This window comes from Jaculus jaculus, chromosome 3 (assembly GCF_020740685.1).
Source record: "Jaculus jaculus isolate mJacJac1 chromosome 3, mJacJac1.mat.Y.cur, whole genome shotgun sequence".
Taxonomy (NCBI): domain Eukaryota; kingdom Metazoa; phylum Chordata; class Mammalia; order Rodentia; family Dipodidae; genus Jaculus; species Jaculus jaculus.
The window spans coordinates 106,292,282-106,320,199 of record NC_059104.1 but is presented as its reverse complement, the minus strand read 5'-3'; the positions used below and the strand labels follow the sequence as shown (position 1 = coordinate 106,320,199).

The following is a 27,918-nucleotide window of genomic DNA, read 5'->3' as shown; positions in this document are numbered from 1 at the left end:
TATGTTTAAAGTTACTGAGAGATTTTTTTGGTATGCAAGTCTATTCTTATCCGGAAAGCAGTGAGTTTCCTTGAATGTTGGCAACATCAGAGTTTATAGGGGCCCTATTCTCAGTTGAGGGCTCTTGAACAAATTCATTCTGTCACACAGAAACAAAAACTATCAGTGTAGCCATTTTGTTCACATGAACGCCTGCATTCAATATGCAAGGACCTATGTTTTTATTGATCTTGCTCTTCATTGAAGGATCTTCAGAGGTCAGTACACTGCTACAAATAGGTTGCACATGTGAATCACAGAAACATGGCTGGTTCTACTCTCAAGCTTATGCTGGTTCATAAATAAGTGCAGTATAGTCTGGTCATATTATGGAATTCAAAGGAGTGGGGGATCAATACAAACTAGACAAGGCCAAGAAGGTTCTATGGAAAATATAATACTTGAACTTGACTTAGAAAAAACAGATGTGATCAGAATAAGTGAAACCATGCAAGAGAACACTTGGGACAGTTGCTTGAGGACCTGTAGCTTCCCGTCACTGTTCCTTCCCTGTAAGAAAAGATTAAAAGACCAGAAGAGGTCCAGGTTGTGAATAAAGCCTTGACAACAAAGCAGAGAATCAGTAACTTGTGATTGACAGCTGTTTATCTGTTTAGCCTAAGAGTGATATTATTTGAAATGACTTTGTCAGGAAGTTACCTAGAGGTTATTAAAGGAAGGAGATGAAGTAAGTAATCTTAAGAGCTTAGCCTAGGGGCTGCTCATGTCTACAAGAATGAAAACATTGAGAAGAGGAAAATAATCAGGAATTCATTAACTGGAACTTGAGGATATATTAAATGAGTGATAATTGAAAAATAGACAAAGGTGAATGAAGTTTTTAGAATGTTATGCTGCAACAGTATTCTTTAAGGGAAGTTGGGACTGAGATATGATTTACTTCAGTTGCAAAAGCCAACCGGTACCTTTGTTCTCCATGGGTGTATGTGTGTTGCCTACTTTTTCTTTTTTGTAAATGAGAAAATTTTTAAATGTAGATTTTCATTTTTATTTAATGTTATTGCCCTTCATTTAGTTCACCTTTAAAAATTTTACTTTCGGGCTGGAGAGATGGCTTAGCGGTTAAGCGCTTGCCTGTGAAGCCGAAGGACCCCGGTTCAAGGCTCGGTTCCCCAGGTCCCACATTAGCCAGATGTACAAGGGGGCGCACGCGTCTGGAGTTCGTTTGCAGAGGCTGGAAGCCCTGGTGCGCCCATTCTCTCTCTCTCCCTCTATCTGTCTTTCTCTCTCTGTCTGTCGCTGTCAAATAAATAAAAAATGAACCAAAAAAAAAGTGTTTAAAAATTTTACTTTCATTCCTTCCATTTTCTTTCCTTTTGAAAGTCATTTTGGTAAATTTTATGGGACTTGTATAGAATCTTCCTGTAATGTTTCTGTCCAACATTATCTTTCCTTCTGCTTTTGTTAATATCACTTCACCTGAGAAATTTTCAACCTATCTCCAGGTGGTTCCATGTCATACAAACCTCTGGCCACACTAATTGGGCATGTGAATGTATTACCTAAACTACTGGTCAGATTCCGTCTTGGGAAATCGAGACTGCAGTAAGGTCAGAGAATATAAATGGTAAATCAGATGGAGTATTGTTAAAGCTCTATAGCTAAAACCCTGAGTTCTGCCCTGGTCTTTGACCTCCCAAGTATTGAATGTCATCCCCTATTGAATCCTGTGAGTTCAATAATAATGTTCTTTCAATAAATTCTCCCAAGCCCTTTTTTTTTTTTTTTAAAAAAGCCCATTTTTGTTTCTAATTAAGGATTAAGTTAATATACATCCCTCTCTCATTCCTCCTCTTTTATTTATTTATTTTGCTGTTTTGTTTTTTGGGATAGGGTCTCACTGTAGCCCAGGCTGACCTGGAATTCACTATGTAATCTCAGGGTGACCTCGAACTCACGGTGATCCACCTACCTCTGCCTCCCAAGTGCTGGGATTAAAGGCATGCACCAGCATCGGCTTCATCCTTATTTTTAAACTTGAGAAAAGTTCTCACTCTGAAATCGAAGTTGGTCAGGAACTCTCAGTGGAGCCCAGGTTGACCTTGAACACACAGCTGTTCTAAGTGCTGGGATTATAGGTATAAACTACCACACCCAGCTAATTATTTTTTTCTGCTTTTAAATACTGTTTGTGTTGTGTAGTATTTTGGGGAACAAATATGGCTTCTAGTAAAATAGAATTTTGGATGTCCAAAAGATGAATATTGATATGGACAGGAAATATAGCTGTCTTTATTAAAAACACTACTGGGGGGTGGGGCTGGAGAGATGGCTTAGCAGTTAAGTGCTTGCCTGTGAAGCCTGAGGACCCTGGTTCGAGGCTTGATTCCCCAGGACCCACGTTAGCCAGATGCACAAGGGGGCACACTCATCTGGAGTTCGTTTGCAGTGGCTGGAAGCCCTGGCGTGCCCATTCTCTCTCTCTATCTGCCTCTTTCTCTCTCTGTGTCTATTGCTTTCAAATAAATAAATAAAAATAAAAACAAAATAAAAAAAAAACCACTACTGGGAAAAAAACACTAGTCATTTTTATGACCTTGGAGATAGCTATAGTTTGGTCATAATTTAACCAACTTCCCCATCCATCAAAATTGTTTAGTGATACCAGTGAGAAATGCCAGAGATAGCAGTGTAAGTGAAAGAAGTGTTAGCAGAAAATGTTTGGAGCTTTTTTCATTTGCACTGCATGCTCAAATAGTGCCATTTTCATTAGTTTTTGTTATCTTCCTTATTATCTCTTATTAGTATACATTTTGTTTGTTTGCTTGCTTGCACTTTTGTTCTGAGACAGGTGTATGCATCCTCCACCTTGAGATTCTCCTGCCTCCACCTCTTAATTGCTGAAATTAGAGACATCCAAAATCATGCTTGCCCTATTAATTTCTATTCAATATGAATACTTTTTCAGATTTTAAGCTTCATTTAATCTAAATTATATTTGACGATTTAAGTACAGGTTCCAGTTTTAGTTGAGTTCTCTTTTCTTGTGGCTGTAGTTGAATGTGAAAGGTACACTTTCCTAGCATACACTTTATTTGGGTGGACTACATTGAGGGCCACATCCTAATATGTCCTGGTATTGGAACTTTCATGATTTGCCTCTTTCTAGTTTTCCTTGGCCAGGGGGAATTAGGGGAATGTGCATTTTTCTCCAGAAATCTCTCTCACTGGGACGTCAGAGATTATTTTCCAGGTCTTGTGCCAATTGACTGTATGACTTTCTTTAACTAGTACTACACAGATCTATAGCCATTTGTCTTGAGTTCATAAAGTCACTATTCTCATCATTGTTTTATGGTATAAAGTTTTGAGTAACACTTAGAAAAGTAATTTTATATATAAAGATCTCATGAATTCCTCATATAAAACTTCCAGATGATAATAAAGTTAGTACCTAGTTGATTTGTTCTTATCTTTTACATATGGATTAGATTTTATTGCTAGAAGCCTGGCTAATTTAACTTTCAAAAATAATAATAATAATAGATTTTGGTTAAAAATGTAAATTTTGGCAGGGCAATTGGGGAAATTTGACCTACTAATCTTAAGTTCCATGGTGTGATTTTTAGGGTCAAGAAGCACTATATATTAAAAGGGAGTAAGTCCATATTAAGAGAGAGGTACCAGGAAGTCCATTTGAATCACCACTGCTAAGAGAATTGCTTTTCCTTTCATGCCTCAGAAATATATGAGATCCAGGTTTCAAGTGTTAGACCAACCCTTTGCATTGACAAATTTTAGTAAACACCTAAGACTATACTGGTTTCTCCTTATTCCCCCATTTTTGTTTTGTTCCTGTCATATGTGTGCGCTGTGTTTAGTCATGTCATGCAGGGACCCAAAAACAGAGGTCAGTGCAGCTGTTAATACTTGTCCTGCAGTGGAAAGTGCACCATACTCATGTGACCAAGAAAGCCGGACAGGGGCCCTCTTTTACCTACAGATGTTACAATGTGCTTAACATTATCCAATACTCACAATGAGATGGTCTAAATACCACCACAGGATCTGGTTAGCTTTTTAGATCGCCACCTTTATTTTCTGTTTGAAAAATAAAAAAGCTTAATCCAGTGCTATAGATGAGGTTGCCTGCTGAGCTCTTGGGTAGTTTTTGCTTTTTCTTTCTTTGTGCTCATGATGGCATGGTGAGGAGATTCCTATTCCTGAATTAAAGCTATAAAGTAGTAACTATAGTAGCAAGGGATAAAGAGGAAGCAAACCCAAGGGAAAAGATAGTACCATTCATACTAAGTGGTTTTCCATTTATAAACAAGACAGTTTTAATATAAACTCAACAATAGCAATCTTACTGTCCTTTCTGGTCAGTGTTTTGGTATTTAGATTCCCTTTAGGTTTTAATTGTCCACACTTTTCATGGGTGTATGCTATGTGTTTCATTTTTATCTTAGGACTTAAACTTGTCAGAGTTGGTGCCTTTTTTACCTTTTAAAAGAATTGCCACTGGACTGGAGAGATGGCTTTGCAATTAAGGCACTTGAATGTGAAGCATAAGGACTCAGGTTTTATTTCCCAGTACCCACGTAAGCCAGATGCACCTAGTGGTGCATGTGTTTGGAGTTTGTTTGCAGTGGCTAGAGACCCTGGTGTGCCCATTCTTTTTCTCTTTCTCTCTCTCCCTCCCTCTCTCTCTCTTTCTGCCTCTTTTCTCTCTCAAATAAATAAATTAGTCAAATATATTTTAAAACTTAAAAAAAAAAAGAATTGCCACCAGGATGGGACAAGTCAAGGCAAGGATAAATTCCAATTTTATTTACTTCTGTGATGTTTATTTGCTTAATCCAAAACTGAGGTTTTGGATTCTGTGTAGTTCACATTAGAAATTGCAATCAACTATAGTGCTAAAGATTCCTTATCTTGATCTTTAATGGGCTAATGAAATTAGACCATGGGATTAACTATTTTAGTAATATCACTATAATGGCTAGCAGAAAAAGAATTGTTCTTGCTTTAAAAATTAGTTTCACATTTTATTTAGTTCAAAAGTATTATCACTTTTTTCTGGCATTTTTGGAATGGCACACTTCAATAAAATAGCAAGTTCTTTTGAGGAAACCCTTCTACAGATACAGTGCTCTGCAATTAATCATACTTTATACCCTTTCTTTATGGAAGTAGTAACTTTCAGGTTGTTGGTAGATATCAGTAAAATTTCTATTAAGGTAACTGAAAATAGTTAACCATATATAATAGATCATTCTCTTATTTTGTAAAGAGAAAAGATCTGATTTGCATTTGAGTGAACAAAATAGGGCAAGGCCAATAGTCCCAAACCAATGTATCTTTGTTTCAAGTTTTATAAGTAGTCCTAGTAGTAAATAACCAGTATTTATGTATGTAAAAAAGAAATTGATTTAGGTATTTGGGGAGGCTTTATATTGTAGATCTTTAATGTTCATAGTCATACAATTTTTTTAAAGTCTGAGTGCTTTTTTAATCAACCAATATTAGAAAAATGTATTGCCTACACTGTAATTTAATTTACAGTCAATGAACAGGAAGTATATATGTGTGCATGTGTTGATAGCATGTCACATAAATAAGTAGTCTACATCACATACATGGGTAGTAATTCATTCAAGGTAGAACCTATGCAGCTATCTAAAGTAATCCAAGTATTACAGTTATTATGCTTTATCTGGAGCATTGGAATAAATCAGGAATAACAAACTTCCTTACAGGAAGACTTATATTTAATACTTTATACCCTTCAAACAGCTCATTATTTTTAGTATTAACATATTTTGAACTGAAATTTGAATGTTATAGCTTTAAAATATAATGAAATGAAGATATTTTCACAAATGTGTTATTTGTTGAAACAACAATTTTGCTTGCATTGAATTGCATGGCTAGCTAGGATCCACAATAAAAGAGTTTTACACTGCTGTGGAACAGATCAGATGGACTGTTCTGATGATTGTAGGCTGAAGGTAGTTTTATTAAATATACAGTTTATATTACTCATTTGGCACAAAGTTGGGCTGAATTTTTATTTTACTACATTTTTAGTGAACTTTTAAAAATTATTTTTTAAGCTCATATGCCTTCTAGTTGGCAGTCTTGACTGTCTTTCTCTTTTTAGTTTTTGTCTTGCAACATATTAACAAACACTTGAAAATACAGATTTCCCATTATTGGCAGGGAAATAGATTAACTCTAACCTTCTGTCTCATTTCACCAGTAACTCATTTATTAAAGAAAAACGATTCTGCAGTAGTTAATTGCCACTTTGACACACCTCATTTTCTTCATTTAGCAAATAAAAACAAAACCCTAATAGACTAGTATGTAGCATCAACTTTTTGGAAACGTAACTTTTACTACTTTAAAATATAATTGGTTTCTTTGTTTTCATGCACTAAAAACTATGAGGAAAAGCTGAAGCCTGCCCAAGCCAGGTGTTTCTTGTTGGCAGCCTGCTCCCTAATGACTCTGCTCTCATAGAGCAGCTGCCTACTAGTCAGCTTTGCATGGCCTATTGTTGCTGCACACCCCTTGTTAATACACATGCTGCCTCAGGCGGACCCAAGAATGACATCAACTTGCTTATCTTAGAAACCTACGAACCTGACGCAGGGCGCTGAGGTTGTCTTGCATCTGCCTGACCAACTAATTGTAAGCTTTCTGGGCTGTGATTGGCTGTTTTCCACTCCGTAATAGGTTAAGCAAAGACATTGCCATTCCATCTGTTCAACCATTCATTGTTCTTCTTGCCTGCCTGGAAGTCTGTGGCTAAAAACTGTGTTAAGAAGTAACTGCTGAAGCTGCTATAGAAACCAATGTCTTTATATTTTCCAGCTAACGTGAGTATCTGTGCTACATACTGCTTTTTGGAAGTTAGACTTCCAAAATAGAGAAGTACTTTGAGCTCTGTAAAGACAGGAATCACCTCAAATGAAAGCCTGAAAATTATTACATAGTGCCAGTATACCAGAAAATTGGATTATTCTGTAAAATATAACTGTGAGGCAGATTTTTACATTTTGGTATTGTTGAATTTTTGTAAATAATTGTTTTGTGAATGTTTTTAAGTTATTAGGTATTACATGCAATCATTTAGACATAAAGTGAAGTTGTAGCAAAGTTCTGATATTTTGTTAATCAATGAAGTTAGGTTTTATCTTGCCATATACTCGTTTCTTAAGGTGTTATTTACATTGCTAGGAGCTATAAAGTGATGTTACGATTGGATAAGTTTTCCATTGCATTAAGCCTACTTTGCAGAAATGAATTAGTACTGGTAGATGATTCCAAGCAGCCAGTTTTAAATATGATGACTAAGCATTCTGCTTCTGTCAGTGATTTTGATATTTATGTACAGCTTCTAATTTCTCCTTTCCTACTCTTTTCCCCCTTGTATGCATTTTTTATATGTTGAAGATGTCATTCCAGTTGCTTTAAAGAGTTCTGTAAGGGAAAGTGAGGAATATACAAAGACATCTATCTGTTGGGAAAGAAAGAAAGAATGTAAAGGGTTAAGAAGAGATTTTCATTTCTACCACATGCCCTATTGTGTGAACATATGCATAAGTCTATTGAAAGTTTTCAGAAGATGGGCAGGCCACCAGTTGCTGGTCTCCTGCAGTTCCAGTAGACATCTGTTGCCCTAGAGCATTAACCAATCTGTTCAAAGGGACATCCTTCTTTTGTTAGCTAGAGAGATACAGACAAGGGCACCCACTCAAATACAATGGTAATTAAATACACAGAGACCATAGCAGTAGGTATTTATTACATATTCATTATTTTATTTTCATTGTTCTCCTAGTATTCCCATTTGGATAATAACGTGGACCCACTTTCATGACATTGTAACTTTACAAACAAATAATTGGATGTAACAAGTTTATGGTCTAATTTTCTCAATTACTATGAGACCCTTTAGAATACTTAAAACAAGTCTTACTTGGTTTGAGGTGAATTTTTATCCAACTTATCTATTGAGAACTTTCAGAAAATCTTATATGCATATAAATATTATCACATCTCAGTATATATTTCTGTACACACATTAGAAAATCTAATGTATATATAATATGTATATATAACATATACATATATTCATATTATAAACCAGCATTTAGCTATTACAGAGTTTCTTTTGGAAATTAAAAATTAGTCATATTTCATCATCATCAGAAAATTAGCATAATTAGTTTTTTTTCCACAAATACTCGTATTTAACTTTTAGGTAATCTATAGAATTTTGTCCTGTGCCCCTAACCTTTTGTATTCAAGAATGTAGTACGGGACACCAATTATAATGGATTCCCTGGGATAAAGTTTAAATTTCTTTTCTTGCAGTTTTACAGTAACTCTGGGAGAATACACTGTTCTACTTTGTTTATTAATTATTGACTATGTTGTTTTTCATGAAGTGAGGAAAGTGACCCTTATTAGTTACTACTTAGTTAAGCTTTGTGTAGATTTACATCACTGGAGTTTGAGTACACATAAAATATAAAAGTCTAAATCACTCATGATTTAGAAATGAGGAAGAAAGTTTTTGTCTTACATGTAGTAAGAAACATTCAGTGATATTATTTAAGTCTTTTTTTCTTTTGTAAAATATGTTAGTCATTTTTGCACTAAGCAAAAGTATAGATCATGTATTATTCAGTGTTCTAAAGTTTTGTATGTTAATTATTTATAAAGTTTTTATATTCTTCTACATTAACATACTATAGACTGTGAAAATATTTATTTTTCTAAATTATTTTATTTTTAAATTTTAGGCCAGGCATTTAATTTTTTACAAAATGGTTTTAAAATATTGTCAAATTCTGGATTTTCAAAGTGCCATATTAATACAGAGCAATCTTCTACTAATTATATGTTATTAAGAAGTATTCTAGAGACCAAAATTTTGAAAGCCAAATCTTTTCCATTTGGCTCAATACAAATCAGGCTATTTCAAATGTTAGTCTCAAAAATAGGCCAAGCTTATATTTATCCCTAACATTAAAAAATCTTCATGGTTTTTATAGACTTTTATTTAAATGTCATGTATAAATCACATAGTTTATCACAAGTTTAAAACTATATAATAACCCTAACTATTATCAAAAGTTTTAAATGTTTTAATTTTATAAAATATAAACAACTAATAAATCCCATCCATATACATTTTTAGAGTTGGCTGACTTTCTGTTTTAAAACTGTAAACTTTGTATTTGTTCCTTGAAAAATAAAATTAAGAAAATTCACATATCCCTCGATCAGAATTTTTATTTTAATGTTCTTCATTGGCTATATTTTTTTAAAGTATTCATCATGTCTAATACTGGTCCAAGAACAACAAAAAAAATCACTGCTCAATATTATAATAATATTTCCTAGTTCAATTCAGGGATTTGGTCAGCAAGTCATTATCTTAAAGAATTATCTCACAATAGCACTTATGCAAAACCCAAACTTTTCAGGGGAGATCAAAAATGTTTCCCATTAAATGCACTTCCTGCAGTCCGAGCAGATTGTAGGGTTTACAGAACAATGATGTCGGAGCTTCCAGATTGGTTTGGCAGCTGCATTGTTCTCTAAGGGTAAACCAGACGCACTTAAGTCCTGGTCTCTTTTATAGGCTTTTGTTCATACCAAATTATTCTTTCACCGTGCTAGCATTCATGGTGGCATGTTAAAGGAGTGCAGCTTAGCAACCATCTTCTGGTTGCCAGGCAGCCCAACTTCCAATAGGTTTTCCTTGTTTTAAGATACTTTTGGTGGGAGCTCAGTGAACGCCATGATGTGGATTTTCTTTTAACTGTATCCCATTATTAGGATGCTGTTGTGATTTGTTACTTGCATTCTGGTATTAGCACATTACAGTAGTTAATAAATCATGGCGAATACAATGTTGTCTTCAAAATCCTTTAATTCTAAATAACTGGTCCCAAACATATACATATAACGAGAAAATGAAATGGTTATAGCTTCATAATGAAGCAGATGTATACAGTGGTCTTTAAAGGGATGCATTCTTTCTTCAGTTTGGCCTATGGGAGTTAAGAAAGTTTGATGTGTCTTTATTGAATGTTATATTTACAGAACAATAATATTAGAGTTACATATTTTCTCAAAGGCTAGACCCTGAAGAAACTCATATAGAAATGTAGAAGAGTTCTACAGTGAGGAAATTTAGTTTGAGTTCATTTTTAAAGATTTTATGCTTTTTCTGTAGTATATATCATAGTTAATAAAATTCATTTTATTATGTAAAAATACTTGATTCTCTGAAGTTTGTCAGATATACTTTTGAATATCTTGGAAAATCACTTAGCATTTTCTTTTAGCATACAATTGTTCTTTTCTGGTGCAAAGATTAAGTTGAAAAACTTTAAGAAAATGTCTTCAGGGGCTGGAGAGATGGCTTAGTGGCTGAGGCCTGCAAAGTCAAAGGACTTGGTTCGATTCCCCAGGATCCACGTAAGCCAGATGCACAAGGTGGCGCATGCGTCTAGAATTCACTTGCTGTTGCTAGAGGCCCTGGTGTGTCCATTCTCTCTCTCCCTCTGTCTATGTCTGCCTCTTTTTCTCTCATTCTCTCTCAAATAAATATGTTTAAAAAAGAAAATGTCATCACAGTTTTCATTAGATTATTCAAATAGGTATTTTATAACAGCCTCAAATTGAGTCACTGTCTTGCTTATATTATACCTGGTAAAACACTGGAATACCCTTGATTAATAAGCTACTGATGTTTATATAGTTCCGACAGTGAAGCACAAAAGAAAGTAACTTTATTTTTCTAACTTTTCCCTGGTAGAGATGTAACAGTTATTCCAACAGGTTTTAAGGGAAAATAGTATAATCACAGAAACATTCTAGATGATTAAAAAACATCCCTATAGGGGAAGATAGAAGAAAGGGTTACTTTTTAATAAAATGCATGTATTCTACTAATTAATCTGATAAGAGTACAAAAATATTTCCTACCATGAACATCAAATAACAGTAGCTGTGGAAATGGTTTAGATGGTAAAGGACTTACCATGCAGAATGAGGACCTATATTCAGATTCCCGGCACCCATATGAAAGTCAGGAGTTTCAGCATACACTTGTAAGTCTAGTGACAGGGAGGGAGACAGAGGAGGATCCCTGGTGCTTGCCCACTAGCTTATGTAACCTGCATCAGTAAGTGCCAGATTGAAGGGATGAGGGAAGAGGGGGTTCTATGTGTGCAACCTTTTTATTATTTTTATTTAGTTAGTTATTTTCAGGCAGAGAGAGATTGAGAGACGAGACAGAAGAGGCACACCAGGGTCTCCAGCTACTTCAAATAAACATGCATATACCACTTTGTGCATCTGGCTTTATATGGATACTGGGGTGTCAGACCCAGGTCATTAGACTTTGCAGGCAAGTACCTTAACTACTATACCATCTCTCCAGCCCCATGTGAAACCTTTTTATTAAAAATAAAAATGAATTAAAAAGGCCTTGTCTCCAAAAGTAAGGTAGAGAGTGATTGAGGAAGATGCCTGACATCAACCCCTGACCTCAATATGCATGCATACACACGTGTTCTTACACATATCATGTATGCGCACCACATACACATATAGAAAAAAATCAAGTAACTGATTCAACATTTAGTGTACTTATTTCCTGCTAACTTCATATGGACTATTTAATTTCTCTGCTCTCACGAAGTGCATATAAGCTAAAAGGCCTTTTTTTTCTTGGGATTAAAAAAAATTATCAAGTCCCTGCCACTTAATAAGAGAACATAATGTGAAAAAATATATCATTTTACTATGCTCAGTATTCACAGTGTCATGATTATTAATGCAGAATTACATTCATGTTTAAATGGGTAGTAACTAGCATTTTTATTTTATTGTTTGTTTTTTGGTTTTGGTTTTTTGAGGCAGGGTCACACTCGAGCCCAGGCTGACCTGGAATTCACTATACAGTCTCAAGCTGGCTTCAAACTCATGGCAATCCTCCTACTTCTATATCCCGAGAGAGAGAGGAAGGCAGATAGAATGATCATGCCAGAGCTTCTAGCCACTGCAAATGAACTCCAGATCTATGTACCACCTTGTACATCTTGCTTTATATGGGTACTAGGGAATCAAACCTGGGTCCTTTCACTGTGCAGGCAAGTGCTTTAACTGCTAAGCTCTCTCTCCAGCCTGTAACTAGCTGTTGTTAAAAATCTTGAAACAGGGTATCTTCATGTAACACAGGCTGTCCCCCAATTTACCCAGGTTGGCCTGGAACTCACTAAGTAGTCCAGGCTGATCTCAAAGTTTTTATCTTCATGCCTCAGTTTTTCATGTGAGGGTATTACAGACATACTTTCACATACCTAGCTAGAGCTACAGCCAACTTTATGTTTATTTAATTCCTTGTTAGCTAATTCATTTTAGTATCTAGATTATTTCTAGCATTTCTTTAGGTTATTGTTAATCTTTATCCAAACTGTTGGTTTTTCAAGTATGATAAGCTAACGTTTTCTTTCTACCTGGCTTTCTCTTTTCTCGTGAGTGTGTTTGGGGGGGTTCCATAGGTGTGGGGGTGCATGTGGTGTATGCACAGTCATACATGAGGCCAGAGATTGATATTAGCTGTCTTTGTCAATTACTGCCCACCATATTTTTTGAGACAGGGCCTCACACTGAACCTTGAGCTCACCAATTTGACTATTCTGTCAAGTCAGCTTGTCTGGGGATCTGCTTGACTCTACCTTCTGAGCACTTGGATTGCAAACGCGTGCTGCCAGAGCCAGCATTTACATGGGTTCTGAGGATCTGAATCAGGTCCTCATGTTTGCATGCCAAACACTTACTGTCTGATCTCTTTAGGCCCAGATGTCTCTTTAAAATTGCATGTGTGTATATGTGTTCAGGTACATATGTGTGCATGTGGTGGCCAGAGGACAAACACAGACCAGAAATGCCATCCATCTCTTTTTGAGACAGGGTTTCTAATTGGTCTGGAACTCACCAAAGCCTAGACTGGTCATTGAGGCCAGGAATCTGCCTGTCTCCACCTCCCCAACACTGGGGATATAGGCAGATGCCATTATACCCAGCTTTTATACATGGGTATGGGTATGATACCCCAGCCCTCTTTAAAATTATTTTTCAGTTTTTTAAATTCATTCTGTCAGGAAAGTTTATATAAGCTGTCGTGAAATATGTGAGTATGCCTTAGGATAAACATTCCACGTTTCTACATAAGTGGGCAAACCTCTTCCATCAAGATTGAGAAGCAGCATGATGTAGTGGGAAAAATATGGGTTTGGAGTTAGACAAAAGCTGGGTGAAAACTACAGCTTAGTTTTTTATTTGCTTTGTTGCCTGGGAGGAAGTACATGGTCCCTCTAGTTTGTAATTTCTTCATTTGAAGCAGTCTTGGCAGTAGTGCTATAAGTGACATGAGGCTGTCGACAAAATACAAAGTATTTTGGCAGTTCTGACTTTTATAATGAGACAGGAATCAACAAGTCTAATATTTTAAATATTTTGCATTTTTCTCTAGGAATACGGGGTGATTTGTATTCAAGAATACAGAAAAAGCAGCAAAGTGGAGTCAAGTACACGAAACAGCTTCATGGGCTTGAAGGATCACCTGGGGCATGACCTGGACCACCTTTATGTGGAGAACACTGACCCACAGATAAGTGCAGCTGTACCTTGGCCAATGGTAGAAAAACCAACAATGGATGCAGTTAGTGCTGGGAAGGAGGAAAAAGAAGTATCTGAAGAGAATGTGAGCTCTGGGGACTCTGAAGAAAGCACAAATTCTGATCATGAGTCAGAACAATTGAGTAGCATTTCAGTAGAGCCATGTTTATTAACCAAGACTCACAGGCAGTTATGTAGGTCTCCCTGCTTAGAGCCTCACCTACTCAAACGCAATGAAATTTTGCAGGACTTTAAACCAGAAGAGTCCCAGACTCCAACCAAGGAAGTGAAGAAACCCCCTGATGTGGTACGAGAATACCAAACGAAACTGGAATTTGCACTTAAGCTAGGTTATTCTGAAGAACAGGTTCAGCTCGTGCTTAACAAACTTGGTACTGATGCTTTAATCAATGATATTTTGGGAGAACTTGTCAAACTTGGAAATAAAAGTGAAGCTGATCAAACGATTAGTACCATTAATAGTATAATGCGGGAAACATCATCCCTGGAATCTCAGAGGTCTGAATCTCCAATGCAAGAAATTGTAACAGATGATGGTGAAAATCTGAGGCCAGTTGTTATTGATGGCAGTAATGTGGCAATGAGGTAAGTGGGAGGAAAGTCTTTGTTGAGAATTAATACTAAATCACCTTTAAAAAGCTATGTCTAGTTTTGTGACTATTTCCCTTCTCAGTCATTGAATTCACCATTATTCTGCATCTCAGCATTGGCATTAGAAAATGTTACTTTCTGTCCCTGAATAGAGACCCTCTTTTGTTATATATTTACCCTTTTTTCTGTCTCTGACTGGTTTAGTGCTAATACTGGTTTAAAAATGACTTGAGAATGATGACATTCACCCGTATGAAATCTAGTCACATAGCCCATTTCTACGTGAAACTAAATAGCCATTAATGTCGGGTGTGCCTTTAATCCCAGCACTCTGGAGGCAGAGGTAGGAGGATTACAGTGAGTCCAAAGCCACCCTAAGACTACATAGTGAATTCCCAGTCAGCTTGAGTTAGTGTGAGAACCTGCCTTGGAAAAAACATAGTCATTAATAAAACTAACCCTTCTGGAGAAAGAAGTTTATTTTATTGATTTGAGAGCAATCTTATGCTATAATTTTCAGTTTTAAATTATTTATTTATTTATTTATTTATTTATTTATTTATTTATTTATTTGAGAGCGACAAACACAGAGAGAAAGACAGATAGAGGGAGAGCGAGAGAGAATGGGTGCACCAGGGCCTCCAGCCTCTGCAAACGAACTCCAGACGCGTGTGCCCCCTTGTGCATCTGGCTAACGTGGGACCTGGGGAACTGAGCCTCGAACCGGGGTCCTTAGGCTTCACAGGCAAGCACTTAACCACTAAGCCATCTCTCCAGCCCCCAATTTTCAGTTTTATATTCCATTGAAGACGTGATATTCAAAAATAATTCTGTGGGAACTCAGGAAAATAAAAATGAGCACAAAACTTGTATTTTAACATTTTATGTTAACCTTTTAACATTTTCAAATGGCTTAAAATTTAAAGAGCATCTAAATTCGTCCAGGATCTAGTCACCCACCTACTACATTCAGTGCACATGAGAGTTGAAAGAAAAAGACGTTAAGTCTTCTGAGAAAGCTTATGCTTGAACTACTGTAAGTCATAAGTTCTTGATGCCCAGTCAGAAATTGGTCAAAGTACATAGTCTCTAGCAGTGTTCAGTGGAAATGCAATGCAAGACACATACGTTCTTTTAAATTTTCTAGAATTTACATTATAAAATAAAAAGAAACAGCTAAAATTAATATGAATATCATGTTTTAAGTTGAAAATACCTAACATTGTTCTTATGATATTTAGTCTCTTGACTGTGCTAGTTTGTCTTAGATTGGAATTGCTGTATTTTAAGTGCTTAGAGGCACATATAGCTATTGACTACCATATTAGTTTAGTTCTAGAGTCCCCCACAGACCTACCAACTGAAGTTCAAGATGTAGTTCAAACTTTCATTTAGAAAGTTACTTATTTTGACAATAACATATGCTGAAATTTAAGAACTATTACCTTCTGTACACCAAGTTATCCTACATAAAGTCTGAGGACCAACAAATACTCCTAATAGCCTTTTAAGATGGAAGCAATATTATCTTTCATTTTTAAGCACATTAGCATAAAATATTTAAATTACTTGACATGGCTAGACATTTATTCAAACCTAAGTATATCTGATTTCAAAGTACACTCTTTATCGTACAATAAAAAAAACAGCAAAAGTTCTAGCCATATTTAGTAAAGCCTTGAAGTTGAATGGGGATATAGCTCAGTTTTAGAGCATTTGCCTATTATGTATACTTCTCTGGGTTTGATCCTGAGCACTACAACAAGGCTTTGAGTGTTATGCTAGAGAATATAAACTTGATTTTGCCATCCAAGGGTAACTGAAGGGTTTGAAGTAGAAGAGTCAAGAATAGTGCCTTAAGCTGACTTGGCAAGGATATGTGTGTATAAAGTAGATCAACTTGATGCCTTCTAATGCGGTGAAGACAAGTGCCATAGAGATGAAGTGTGCACATAGCTTTGAGAAATATTTCAGTAAGGGCTGTCGTTTGATCTTTCCCATATTTGGTGACAGAATGATTTCCCATATAGCAGTCAAGAATACTGAATGAGTGCCATATTGAAAATATATAGGTCCAGAGCCATGAAATTGCCAAAAGAGCAGTAAAGAAGATCATAGATCCTTGAGAACATGTAGCAGTCATGGCTATATGCCAGAATTACATTTACCAAGCTGGGTATGGGCACACACCTTTAATCCCAGCACTCGGGAGATAGAGGTAGGAGGATCTCAGTGATTTCAATGCCACCCTGAGACTTCATAGTGAATGCTAGGTCAGCCTGGGCTACAGCGACACCCTACCTCAAAAAAAAAAAAAAAAAACAAAACAAAGAAAGAAAGAGTTCTTTAAAAATGTATCTTTCAGGGCTGGAGAGATGGATCAATAGTTAAAGGCACTTGCTTGTAAAGCCTGACAACCTGGGTTTAAATCCCAAATATCCATGTAAAGCCAGAGGCATCATCAATATGGAGACCCATCTAATATTAATATTAAAGTACTGGTATTTCTAGACCAGGAAATAGAAGAATGTGATGATTCAGGCAAACATTCATGTGAATGGCACATTAGTTAAGGGGAAAAAATATGTTACTAGAAAAACCAAGAGACATAAAAATGTCATTAAGCCAAAAGAAGAGGGAGGCGTGAAGAAGAGAATATCCTGTATTGTACTAAAAAAAAAGTCACAATTCATGATGGTCAGGAAAGTATTGCCTTCAAGAATACCATATGGTATTAAAGATACAAGCCACTAGTTGTTGAATGTTAAGAAAAGAAGGAATGGATCTCAACTGTTATTCTAGCATATTGACAGAGGGAGTATGAGGAGCAAGAGTTTGGGAAGGGTTTTGTTGAGTATTATAAGAGAATTTTAATTTCAAAGCAAAACTATGTAAAAGGTAAGAAAGGAAAAAAATTATTCAAGAGAAATATACTTTTGGATGGATAGAAAAACACTTAGGTGAGAAAATAGTATAAAACTTACAGAAAATTATTTTTAAGATTAATGTCATTTAAAATAACTGATAAGAGCTGGAGAGATAGCTGAGCAATTAAGGCACTTGCCTGCAAGGCCAAAGTACCCAGGTTCGATTCCCTAGGACCCACTTAAGCCATATGCAGAAGGTGGCACATGCATCTGGAATTCTTTGCAGTGGCTGAAGGCCCTAGATCACCCATTTCTCTCTCTCTCTCTCTCTTTCTTTCCCTCTTTCTTTCTTTCTCTCTGTCTCTTCCCCTCCCCCATCTCTCTCTGTCAAATAAATAAATAAAATATTTAAAATAACTGATGAAACATTAAGCCAACCTCATATGAACTCACATGACTAAAACCTTCTCCCCAATAGTAATATTTATCTCAGGGTAACTGAGAATGTTTATGTTGTTCTAAACCTTATTTATCTGACCTGGTGATAATTACCTAGAGAACTTTCAGGCAAAAATACATGTCATCATTAAAGTATTTTAAACAGTCATTTTCATATAATTATACAAACAAACATCTATGCCATATCATTTTGGCTCCATCAGCATCCCTTGCTGTACAGATGGAACCATGCAGGTTCATATTTTTTCTCCATCATATATTTTAATCTGACACTTAAACTGAAGTGCTTCAGGCATTTCAGGAGAGAACAAGTTCACAGGAATTTTTTTTTATTGCAGCAGCAGCATTTTGTCAGTCAAAATAAAATGTTGAACCACATCCGTAATTTCAAAAGTGCTAGAACTCATGAAAATTTATAGAGAACTTTTACACTGTGGCATTTATAAGTTCTACCTACAATAAAAATCAGTTAAGGGGCAGAGGGATGGCTTAGTGGTCAAGGCATTTGCCTGCAGAGCCAAAGGACCGAGGTTTGATTCCCCAGGACCCATATTAGCCAGATGCACAAGGGGGTGCACCCATCTGGAGTTCATTTGCAGTGACTGGAGGCCCTGGTGCACCCATTCTCTTTCTCTCTCTCTCTCTCCCCCTCCCTATTTCTCTGTCAAATAAATAAAAATAAAATATTTTTTAAAAGCCACTTAAAATATATATATCTAAGTTAGGTACAAGATCTTGCTGTAACAAAGATGCAGAGATATTTCAACCATTTCATATTGCATAAATATTATATACTTTTGCTTTTAAATTTTTTTCACACATGCTAAGCTTAGCATACCAATTTTATATATAAAGTATTAGCAGATGCAACAGATTAAATATACTAAGTAAATGTGGAATTAGTTTAAAGGCTCATTTCTTATTTCTCTTGACAGATGACTTATATAGGAAATATATTTCATTTTCTGTGTGTGTACATAATACTATTTATAAAAGCAGGCAGCAGGATAGTTTATTGATCTCTGCTCTAACCTTTACATCTTAGCAACTGCCAACTTCATTTTTTCTTTAAAATGTTATACTCTTGCCAACCATAGAACTGTTATACATGAGTCTTTAAAAGTAGCAAAGCAATAACATTTTTATTTAAGTTACAAAATATGTTTGTTTGTTTTTTTTAATTCAGTGCTCAGGATCAAATCCAGGTCCTTGTGCATGTTAGACAAACACTGTACCCTTGAACTATATCCTGCAAACAGGCTTTTGAAACATTCTCATCAAGTGTTTAACCTCTCAGGTACTATTTTCTAATTCTTAAAAGAAGTCTTACTTTGCCAGTTTATTAATTAGGATTAGAGATTACTGATAACACATGCTTGACATGTAAGAGACAATCACTAAATTATAGGTACTATTACTTGAAAAGGCCAATCTTTGAATCCAGAATGTAGTACAAATACAAACTTATACCAGCTTTTTAGTTGAACATTTAATGAGCATGGTAACTTAATAGTTCATCTTGTTCTTATGAACAATAACTTTTTTTATATCCAGTTTATATCTCTAATGTCTTCATTGTTGATTTCTACAGTGATATAAGGGAGACTTGGTCTCTTAAAGCTAGGAATACTCCAAAATTGCCCCCAGAGTACCTATAGCATATCTTAAAATTATAGAGATTTTATGTTACCTGAGGAACATGTTTCTTGTTTGAGCTTGACTATTTTTTTTATTTAATATACTTCAGTGAATAAGCAATTTGGCAGAAATTGAGAGACAAATATTTAGACTTTCATAGCTTATGATAGCTACTTTACTACTAGTATACAATCAACAATATGCTATACAAAACTAAAACAGAACGTGAACTGACTTTAGAGAAATCACTAAACTTTCTCATAAAGTGGTAAGAATAAGGAAGTGCTTGGTTTCTGAAATGGAACAGAATAGAATTTATATTTAGTGCAGCTAGACTGGCATATTCTAAAAAATGGCTATAGCTAATTTAAGTTCTTTAAATAAGATATTCTTAAGTTATTGAACAAATTGTTCATTCATTAACTAACCTTTCCTTATTATAATATTCCATACCAATATAGCCCTGAAATTTATACTCTAGATGTAGACATGGAAACAAAACCAAGTAATATTTAATCATATTGATTAAATTATTTCTTATGATAATATGATTATTGCCTCTTCATAGTTGTATAGTCCTTCAAAATCATGGCTTGGGGTAGCTTAGCAGTGGAATATGGAGTTAGTCTCTATCAATAGGTACCCATTAGTTTAAATTCATGTATTGCCTTAAACAAATGGGATACTTTTAAAATTTCCCTATGGTTTTAGGCTTAGATGACTTATATGTTGTGAAGAAAGCACTAATTTGTGAGCTATCATGGATGAGAATACAAGTTGATGTTGAAGCTCCAGGTTTCCAAAAGTGTTTGATTTCTTTAGTATTCTTCTAAGGCTTAGTCTCTGTTCTCATTAAAATTAACTAAATCTCCATATCCTACTTAAGCTTCTTCCAAATTGTGAGAGGTAAGAAAAATAATAGAACTTCATCAGTTCCTCCACACCACTCTGTAGCATAACTTATCCTGCTAGGTATTGGAATGGAAGCTGGGCACACCAGTCTTCTTTTGATATGACCAAACTATTGAGCTCCCCCTGTCCCATCATTGCAAGTCTTCTATTTTGGTCAGTGAACCCAGGTTTCTTGGTTGTACAAATCTCCTGAATGGTAGTAGACTTTATTGGTGCACATTTCAACATAGTATATTAGGATCAATACTTTGTTAGCTAATAATCTTACATGAGGTACTTTTGGCCAATGGGATCTATATTTGTATTACTTCTGTTACTGGCAGAAAACCATTAGAAGAATTTGAAGGCAGAGTGACATAGTATATTTCACTTTTAGAAACATTATTCTGTCGTGTTATTTAGAGACCAGGCTTTTGGGCACGAAGATTATTGGGGACACACTGGCCTACTTAAAAATATGTGGGCATATTGTGAACATCTAGAGAAAGATGAGTTGACAGTATTATTACTTTCACATATCAATCAAATGGTACAGAACAGAGAAATATGCTATCTATTCACCTAACAGATTATATTCCCCTCACCCCCTTCAAAACATAAAGACTTTAGGAAAGCAGCTGATATTAGTATAAATGTAAATGTCAACTGGGATGTATAAAAGTATTCCAGGTGAATGAATCATCAAGCATTTGTTCTGAAGCTTGATTAGAAATCATACACAGATTTTTCAAGTCAAAATGGTTGCTATTGGTCTGAATGTTCTATTATTGAAGATTTTCATTGCCCTATCTAAATCAGTGAGACTTTTTTTACCCTTAGTGCAGTACAATTCTGCAAACTTGCATTAAAGCCTGGTCTTTCAAAGAAATAAAAGCAGAATTTTATGTGAATTGGGTTGTCTGTCTGGAACACAACTTGGTAAACAGTAGCTTAAATGACCGGTAGCAACATGGATCTACTATTTTGTGGCATGGTCAATATTTAGCACCCACAGAACTAGATTTAGCTTTACAATTATCTTGGTGTTAGTGAAAAGAGATCATAGACAATAAAGCTGAGTAACATAGGGCAATGAAACAGGCATACCTAAATAAGTAAACACACAGTTATGTGCCTTCAGTTCCAAAGGGAAAAACTGTAATACCCATGAGTCAGGAGCATGGATTTAATCATAGATTCTCAAATACAGTATAAATTCAATTGGACTACAAAATTGAAAGTAAAATGTCCTCTTCCTTCCAAATTTCCATGTTTAAGGTGTCAGTTATCTACACTTCTCCCTGCTCAAGATACACAGAATAACTGTCAAGAGAATTAATTTTGGTTTTTCAAGGTAGGGTCTCGCTCTAGCCCAGGCTGACCTGGAATTCACTACGTAGTACTAGGGTGGCCTCAAACTCACAGCAATCCTCCTACCTCTGCCTCCCGAGTGCTGGGATTAAAGACATGTGCCACCATACCTGGCCTAAGAGAATTTCTTTTAATTACTTAACATTGAAAAATGCCTAGTGACAGTCTTGCTTATAGTAAAAAAAAAATAATTCCAATATTTGAAGGATACCTAGACTATATAAATTTAGTATTTATTGTTTATTTATTAATATTATTATATAGCTATTATTCTGATTAATATTAAATATACCCTGATTTTCTCTAGTACAATAATATCTAAACTTGAAGAACTTTAATACTAAAGAGTCAAGCAAGCTTTTCTAGCTTTAAAAAGATACTTCTTGGAGGATCACTGTGAGTTCAAGGCCAGCCTGAGATTACATAGTGAATTCCAGGTCAGTTTGAGCTAGAGTGAGACCCTACCTCACACACACACACACACACACACACACACACAGAGAGAGAGAGAGAGAGAGAGAGAGAGAGAGAGAGAGAGACTGTTTTATTTAACTTTTAAATTCTAGATACTTTTGCTTGTTGTCAAGCCCTGCTATTTCCTCATCATGGTGTGTGGTTTAGTATAATGACCCATTAAAGTCTTAGAAGTTTTATAATCACACTTTAATCCTACTGATGAAGGTACCATATAAAGGCATATTGTACAAGTCATTTCCATTTAAATCAAAGAAGGAGAGGATTAGAGACAAGCAATTGGTTGTCTTCTTGCTTCTTGGAGTCTCCTAATTACCTTGATCCTGTTGCCATTTTTTTGAAATTAAACTGTTCATTCAGCTCCACACATCAGATACACTGCTGTAAAAGTCATTTTACTCTCTGATCAGATTAAAGCTATTAAGAATGATTTTACTTGTTTCATTTTCATTCAAACTAAGGGTTTATCGATTTTCTCAGGGCACCATAGGTCTCAGGACTCATGAGAAAATGAACTAATATTTGTTGAAGTTGTCTATTTACTAGACATTTTATTTATGTATAATGCTTTGTTTCTCACAGTCACATGGTTGACAGTTTTAAATATGAAAATTTAAGGTTCAGAATAAGAATTTTCTCAAAGACATCACAGAAAATCACAAAGCAAATCTTATGTCTAATTTCAGGGGCTATTAATATTTTTACCATGCTAACCTACTTTTGAAAAGCCATATTTATATGGAATATTAAAACATGCCATTCTAGTTACAATTTTTATAATTAGACCATATATGTTATTGAAGGGAGTTTCAAGAATAGATTTGCTCTGATAGTATAGATAATATATATAACATAAATTTTAGAAAATATAAAGAAAAAAGGTCACCTATAATTTCCAAGGTTTCTTACAAGTGTGAAATACAGACTGCAATAAAATAAAATTGTGAGGAAATCACAATGAAGGTGAAAAGTGACACCTGTGCTCCTTTTGTTCATGACTGCCATGTCATGCATTAAAAAGTAGTCTCCTGTGATAGATATCTTTGTTCACTTTTAGGGTTTCTCCATGTTTGTCATTTATTCCTTGTATCACACTCTCAAAGATCACACTTATAATTCTAAAATCACCTTTCTTTTCTTTTGGATAGCCTAGTAAATGATATAACTGAAGAAAGTATGATTTGTGGATTTGCACTTATTAGATAAGATAGGCAGAGTGGTTCATCATCCCCAGCCTATATATTTCACAAATTATATTAAATTGTCCCCTGAATTTCTTTTTGTATTTCAAAAATTTATTTTATTAACTATTAATGCTACTAAGTAGCTCATTTAGTGGCAATGAGCAAGTAAGTATATTTTAGTTCTCCATTCTTAAATATTCATGTTATGTGATACCACAAATACCATATAACCTTGACTTCTTATGGAATTGCCTTTCTCTGGAAAGAAAAGTAAAATTGATATTTTTGATATTTTTTGACATATTACAATAACAAATTTGATTAAATTACAAATAATTCTTTTAAATATATGATAAAAAGTAAACTTACAGAATAATGAAAAATAGTGGCAGTCTTATGAAGAATATACTTATTTGTGTAGTTAATTTGTATCTATTTTAGCTCCTGCTGATTTCCAGTTTACTAGATCATAGGGTATTAAGTATGTCTGAATCTGATTAGACATCCTAGGATAGAAGTAATGGGACCCCAGTTAACTAGTCTAAAACTTGGTAGTCAGTGTCACAGTTTCACATGTAGATTAATTTTACTGTCCAGCACTAGCTTTGCAGTGAATTACAGTACTCTAATTCCCATGTGATACTTCAGTTTCCATTAGTGTAGGAAAGCTTCTGCTCTTCACAGTTGGTCCCAAGACATGGAAAATTATTCTGATATATTGTCAACATGAATTATCAGTATAAATGTACACACATTCACCAGCTCGGGTATCTGTGATGTTTACCCAGGGCTTCAAAATCTACCTGGGTACAGAATACACTAGTTCTTTCTACAGATGAGCAGTATTGAGAGATAACAGTGAAACCACTCCTCTACAAGCAGAACCTCAGGGGAGAAGGAATGACAAAGGTTGTAGAGAAATCTACCTGTTTGTTTCTCTGGTAACTACAAACATGAAACATGTCTATCTTTACCTTCCAAGTATAAATGTCTCCTCTTAATTATGTTGGAATGCCTAGTCAAAAGCCAGTCACAGAGTAGAGAAGGTAATAGTTCATTCTGACATGCCCATACATACATTCTCATTGATTTAAAATAACACTTCAGTGCACCACTGATGAAGTTCATGGGAGTCCCTCCCAGCAACAGTACTGAAGCTCCTCCTAGCTCCCCTCTTGCAGAACTTCATGGACAAGTATCAAAAGTGCTTTATGATAGATTCCAAGGCACAAGGAACAGCCAAGCATAGAATAGGTAGTCAGCTTCCTGAGAACATATAAGAGAGCACCTAAGTTAGGTTCTCCTTGCAAGGAACAGATACTTGACCAGAAGCAACTTAGGGAGGAAAGAGCTTCATTAGGCTTATAGTTCCAGAAAGTGGAATCCATCATGGTGGGGAAGCATGGTACAATCAGGAAGCCAGTGTCACAGTGTCAACAGAGAGTAGAGGAGAGCAACAACAGCAAGCAGGACAGAGCTGTAATGTAGACCTGCCCCTAGTGACACACTTCCTCCAGCAAGGCTCCACCTCTGAAAGGTTCTACAACTTTTCAGAACAACTCCACCTGTTGAGGATTAAGTGTTTAAACATATGAGCCTATGGGGAGCATTTTTATATTCAAACACAGGGGTGTTAGCCTTGAGCCCATCTTGCTTGTTCCCACTAGTCAAGCAAAATCACTATGCAGTATTCAGCCTTCATAGTCATGCATAGAGTTAGTTATAAGCAGAAAACATTTACAGAGCACCTTGGTAATTTTTTTGCTGATTTTCCAGTGTGCTGAAAAATAACTTTTAAGATAAATAGTACCAGCTAAGAAACAGTGTCTGTGTAGTCCCATGCTTGGTGTCTTAGGAGTCCTGGATCACTTATTAAAATGATCTAGGAGCTTAGGTTGATGGTCTTCATATTGAGATTAAAAAAATACATTGATTTAAATGCACTGTAGTTTCAGTCTCATTTTGCTGTTTGGTGTCCTGACTCCTGTTTTCCCTGTTGTCCAAGTTATCAGGGCAACTACTTGTCAACCTAATGCCTTAATTCTAAACAATTTCTTATCCACACTGTCAAATACCTTGTTCCTTCCTCTTCATTTCCTCTCCTTCAACTATGTTTTTTACATGTCTAGTTTAGAGGAGTCCTATCCATAGTAGGATATTCTAATAAAGCTGCAGTTTCTCCCCTTTGAAGAAGTTATCCCCACACCCATTATGAAGCATCCATTCTAAGTCCCCAATTGAGGCAAAGAAGGAGGGAGATGAACAAAAGGAGAACACCAGCTGAGAAGGGCAAGAATGTTAATGTTGCTCTCCATTTTCCTAAGTCATTCTTTGTGGCTGTCTAGATCATTTCTTTTATTCTCTGAGAAATAAAATGCTATCCAGAGATACCAATAACCCTTTTATTTAGAGTAGAGTTTTTCTAAGAATCTGAAAATATACTGACTTGTTTATGTTAAGTGAGCCTTCCTATAGCCACTGCAAAGCAAGATTTTCATAGGCATATACACCCAGCACAAACCAGTAAAATTAACTTTATATCTGTAAGAATAAGATATGGTAACAATATGTTAGGCTTCTTGTTGTCCACCATCCAGAAGTGTTTGTATAAATGTGAAAGGGAATATACCACAGGCAAAATGTGATTTAATGGAGTGTCAGGAATATGAGTTTGAATGCTCCCCTGTTGACTGTATTCACAACTTCTGTTTAGACTCAGGCAGTCAAAACTATTGGGAGTCAGAGCCTGAGACAGATCATAAGTTCACATCAGACTAGATCATGAGTTGTTTGTTTAGGTTTATCTCATCAGGAAATCTTGGAGACGCTGTGAGATTCCTGGCTTCAAGAAGCTCAACCCAAGGCTCATAGTTTTCCCTGTCCCCAGGCTTATCCTGTGCAAAGATTATCCTATTCTATCCAATTAGTTTGATCTCCACAGCTTCTCATATCTTTCTATTGTGGCAAGTGGTGAATCCGATGGAACCTTCAAGCTCATGTTACCCATTTGGCTCCACAGAAACTCAAATTTGCAGATAATGGTTTAGAATTACTCTTGGAAATTCAATTCCATTAAACCAAAATAGTTAGAGGGAGTTTTTAGAAAATATTCAGGATCTCTTACCTAACCCAAGGTGATACTCCAACATACTAACCCAATAGAAGGACTTACATAAGGCATACTTACTATACTTATTCCTAAGATATTTTAAGATATTGATATCCAATGGAACATATTAAATCATATGTACAGACTTGACAAAATACTACATGGGTGCTGATAGCCTATAGATGGCTACAAAGCTATAGTAAGTTTCCTGCTCTGTTTGCAGTTAAAAGTACAATTCTTTAAAACATTTTTTTTAATTTATTTATTTATTTATTTATTTATTTATTTGAGAGCGACAGACACAGAGAGAAAGACAGATGGAGAGAGAGAGAATGGGCGCGCCAGGGCTTCCAGCCTCTGCAAACGAACTCCAGACGCGTGCGCCCCCTTGTGCATCTGGCTAACGTGGGACCTGGGGAACCGAGCCTCGAACCGGGGTCCTTAGGCTTCACAGGCAAGCGCCCAACTGCTAAGACATCTCCAGACCAAAAGTACAATTCTTTAAAGTAAATAGGTAATAATAAACTTACTCCAACATCCTATTTTTCATAATTCTTTATTAAATTTACTCTATTACTCCTTGTCAAAATCTCCTACATTCACTCCTTATAATATCTAACCCACATGACTAGTCAAATCTTTCAGCACACAGTAGAGACAGCTGAAGCTCAGTCTCCCCACATCTCACTGCCCAAATCCCATCTACAATTTGGAGTGAATTTAGTTGTCTGTTCAGGCTTATATATAACTAGGGATGCTTTTGGATCGGGACTACTAAGACAGCAGCCATTTGTATGGAACTCTTAGTTAGCACTCATTTTTTAACCTAATGATGGGAAGATTGGCTGGGGGAATTCTTGGAGACTTGAGGACCTAATGTGCACAATCCCATTTGTCTTGTATTCCTTCTCCCTGCAAAAGGAGGGACGGTATCCTATCCCAATGTGACAGTTAAGGCTGAGCAGAGAATGAATACTGATAGTTTACTGCATCAAATTCAACTTCAGGTTACTGCAAGGTTCTAGTATACTTATATGTAGAATTACTATGTTTTAGAGAAAGCACGCCTTCAACTTTATAAGTATTGCCAAATTGCTCTCTAAATTAGTTACACCAATTTACACTCCCACCTGTAATATATGGGTTCCTACTTTCACACATTCTTGGCAACATCTGGTGTTTGCAGATTTTATTTTTACCATTCTGATGGCTGTGAAATGGTGTCTTACTTTGGCTTTAATTTGCATTTCTACTACTGAATATCATTTCATATATTAATTAGTCATGTGGATTTCTTCTGTGAATCAACTGTTCTTTATGTGCTGTGAATCTTGACTTTTAATTGGTTCTTATGTTACAGATCTGGTCTTTCAGTTGATCACCACATTTTTGGAGTCTTGTGTGAAGAACTTTTATGTCCTCAAGTCTATTCATCTTTTCTATGAAATGTAGCTATGTTTCTTAAGTACTTTGTAATCTAATGTGCATGTCTCTGCATTTCTTCTGAAATATACAGTGTTTTTTATGAATGTAAATCCCTTTACATATGGTAAGAGACAATCCTGCAGTTGTGTTTTACCATAAAATCGAACTTGTTCTA

The 27,918-nt window shown here is 35.6% G+C and overlaps 1 protein-coding gene across 2 annotated transcripts in view; it reads left to right on the top strand.

The window, feature by feature from the left end:
* The window catches only part of Zc3h12c (zinc finger CCCH-type containing 12C), a 59,601-nt gene that overhangs the window by 18,706 nt on the left and 12,977 nt on the right, over positions 1-27,918 (top strand). Inside the window, exons 1-2 of one of the 2 annotated variants that reach the window (XM_004666497.2) lie at positions 6,782-6,884; positions 13,568-14,319. In XM_004666497.2, the coding sequence (XP_004666554.1) occupies positions 6,861-6,884; positions 13,568-14,319 (776 nt within the window). In that variant the 5' untranslated portion in view covers positions 6,782-6,860. Of the gene's footprint in view, positions 1-6,781; positions 6,885-13,567; positions 14,320-27,918 lie in introns of those variants that run through there. The other variant, XM_045145623.1, reaches the window with a different exon arrangement.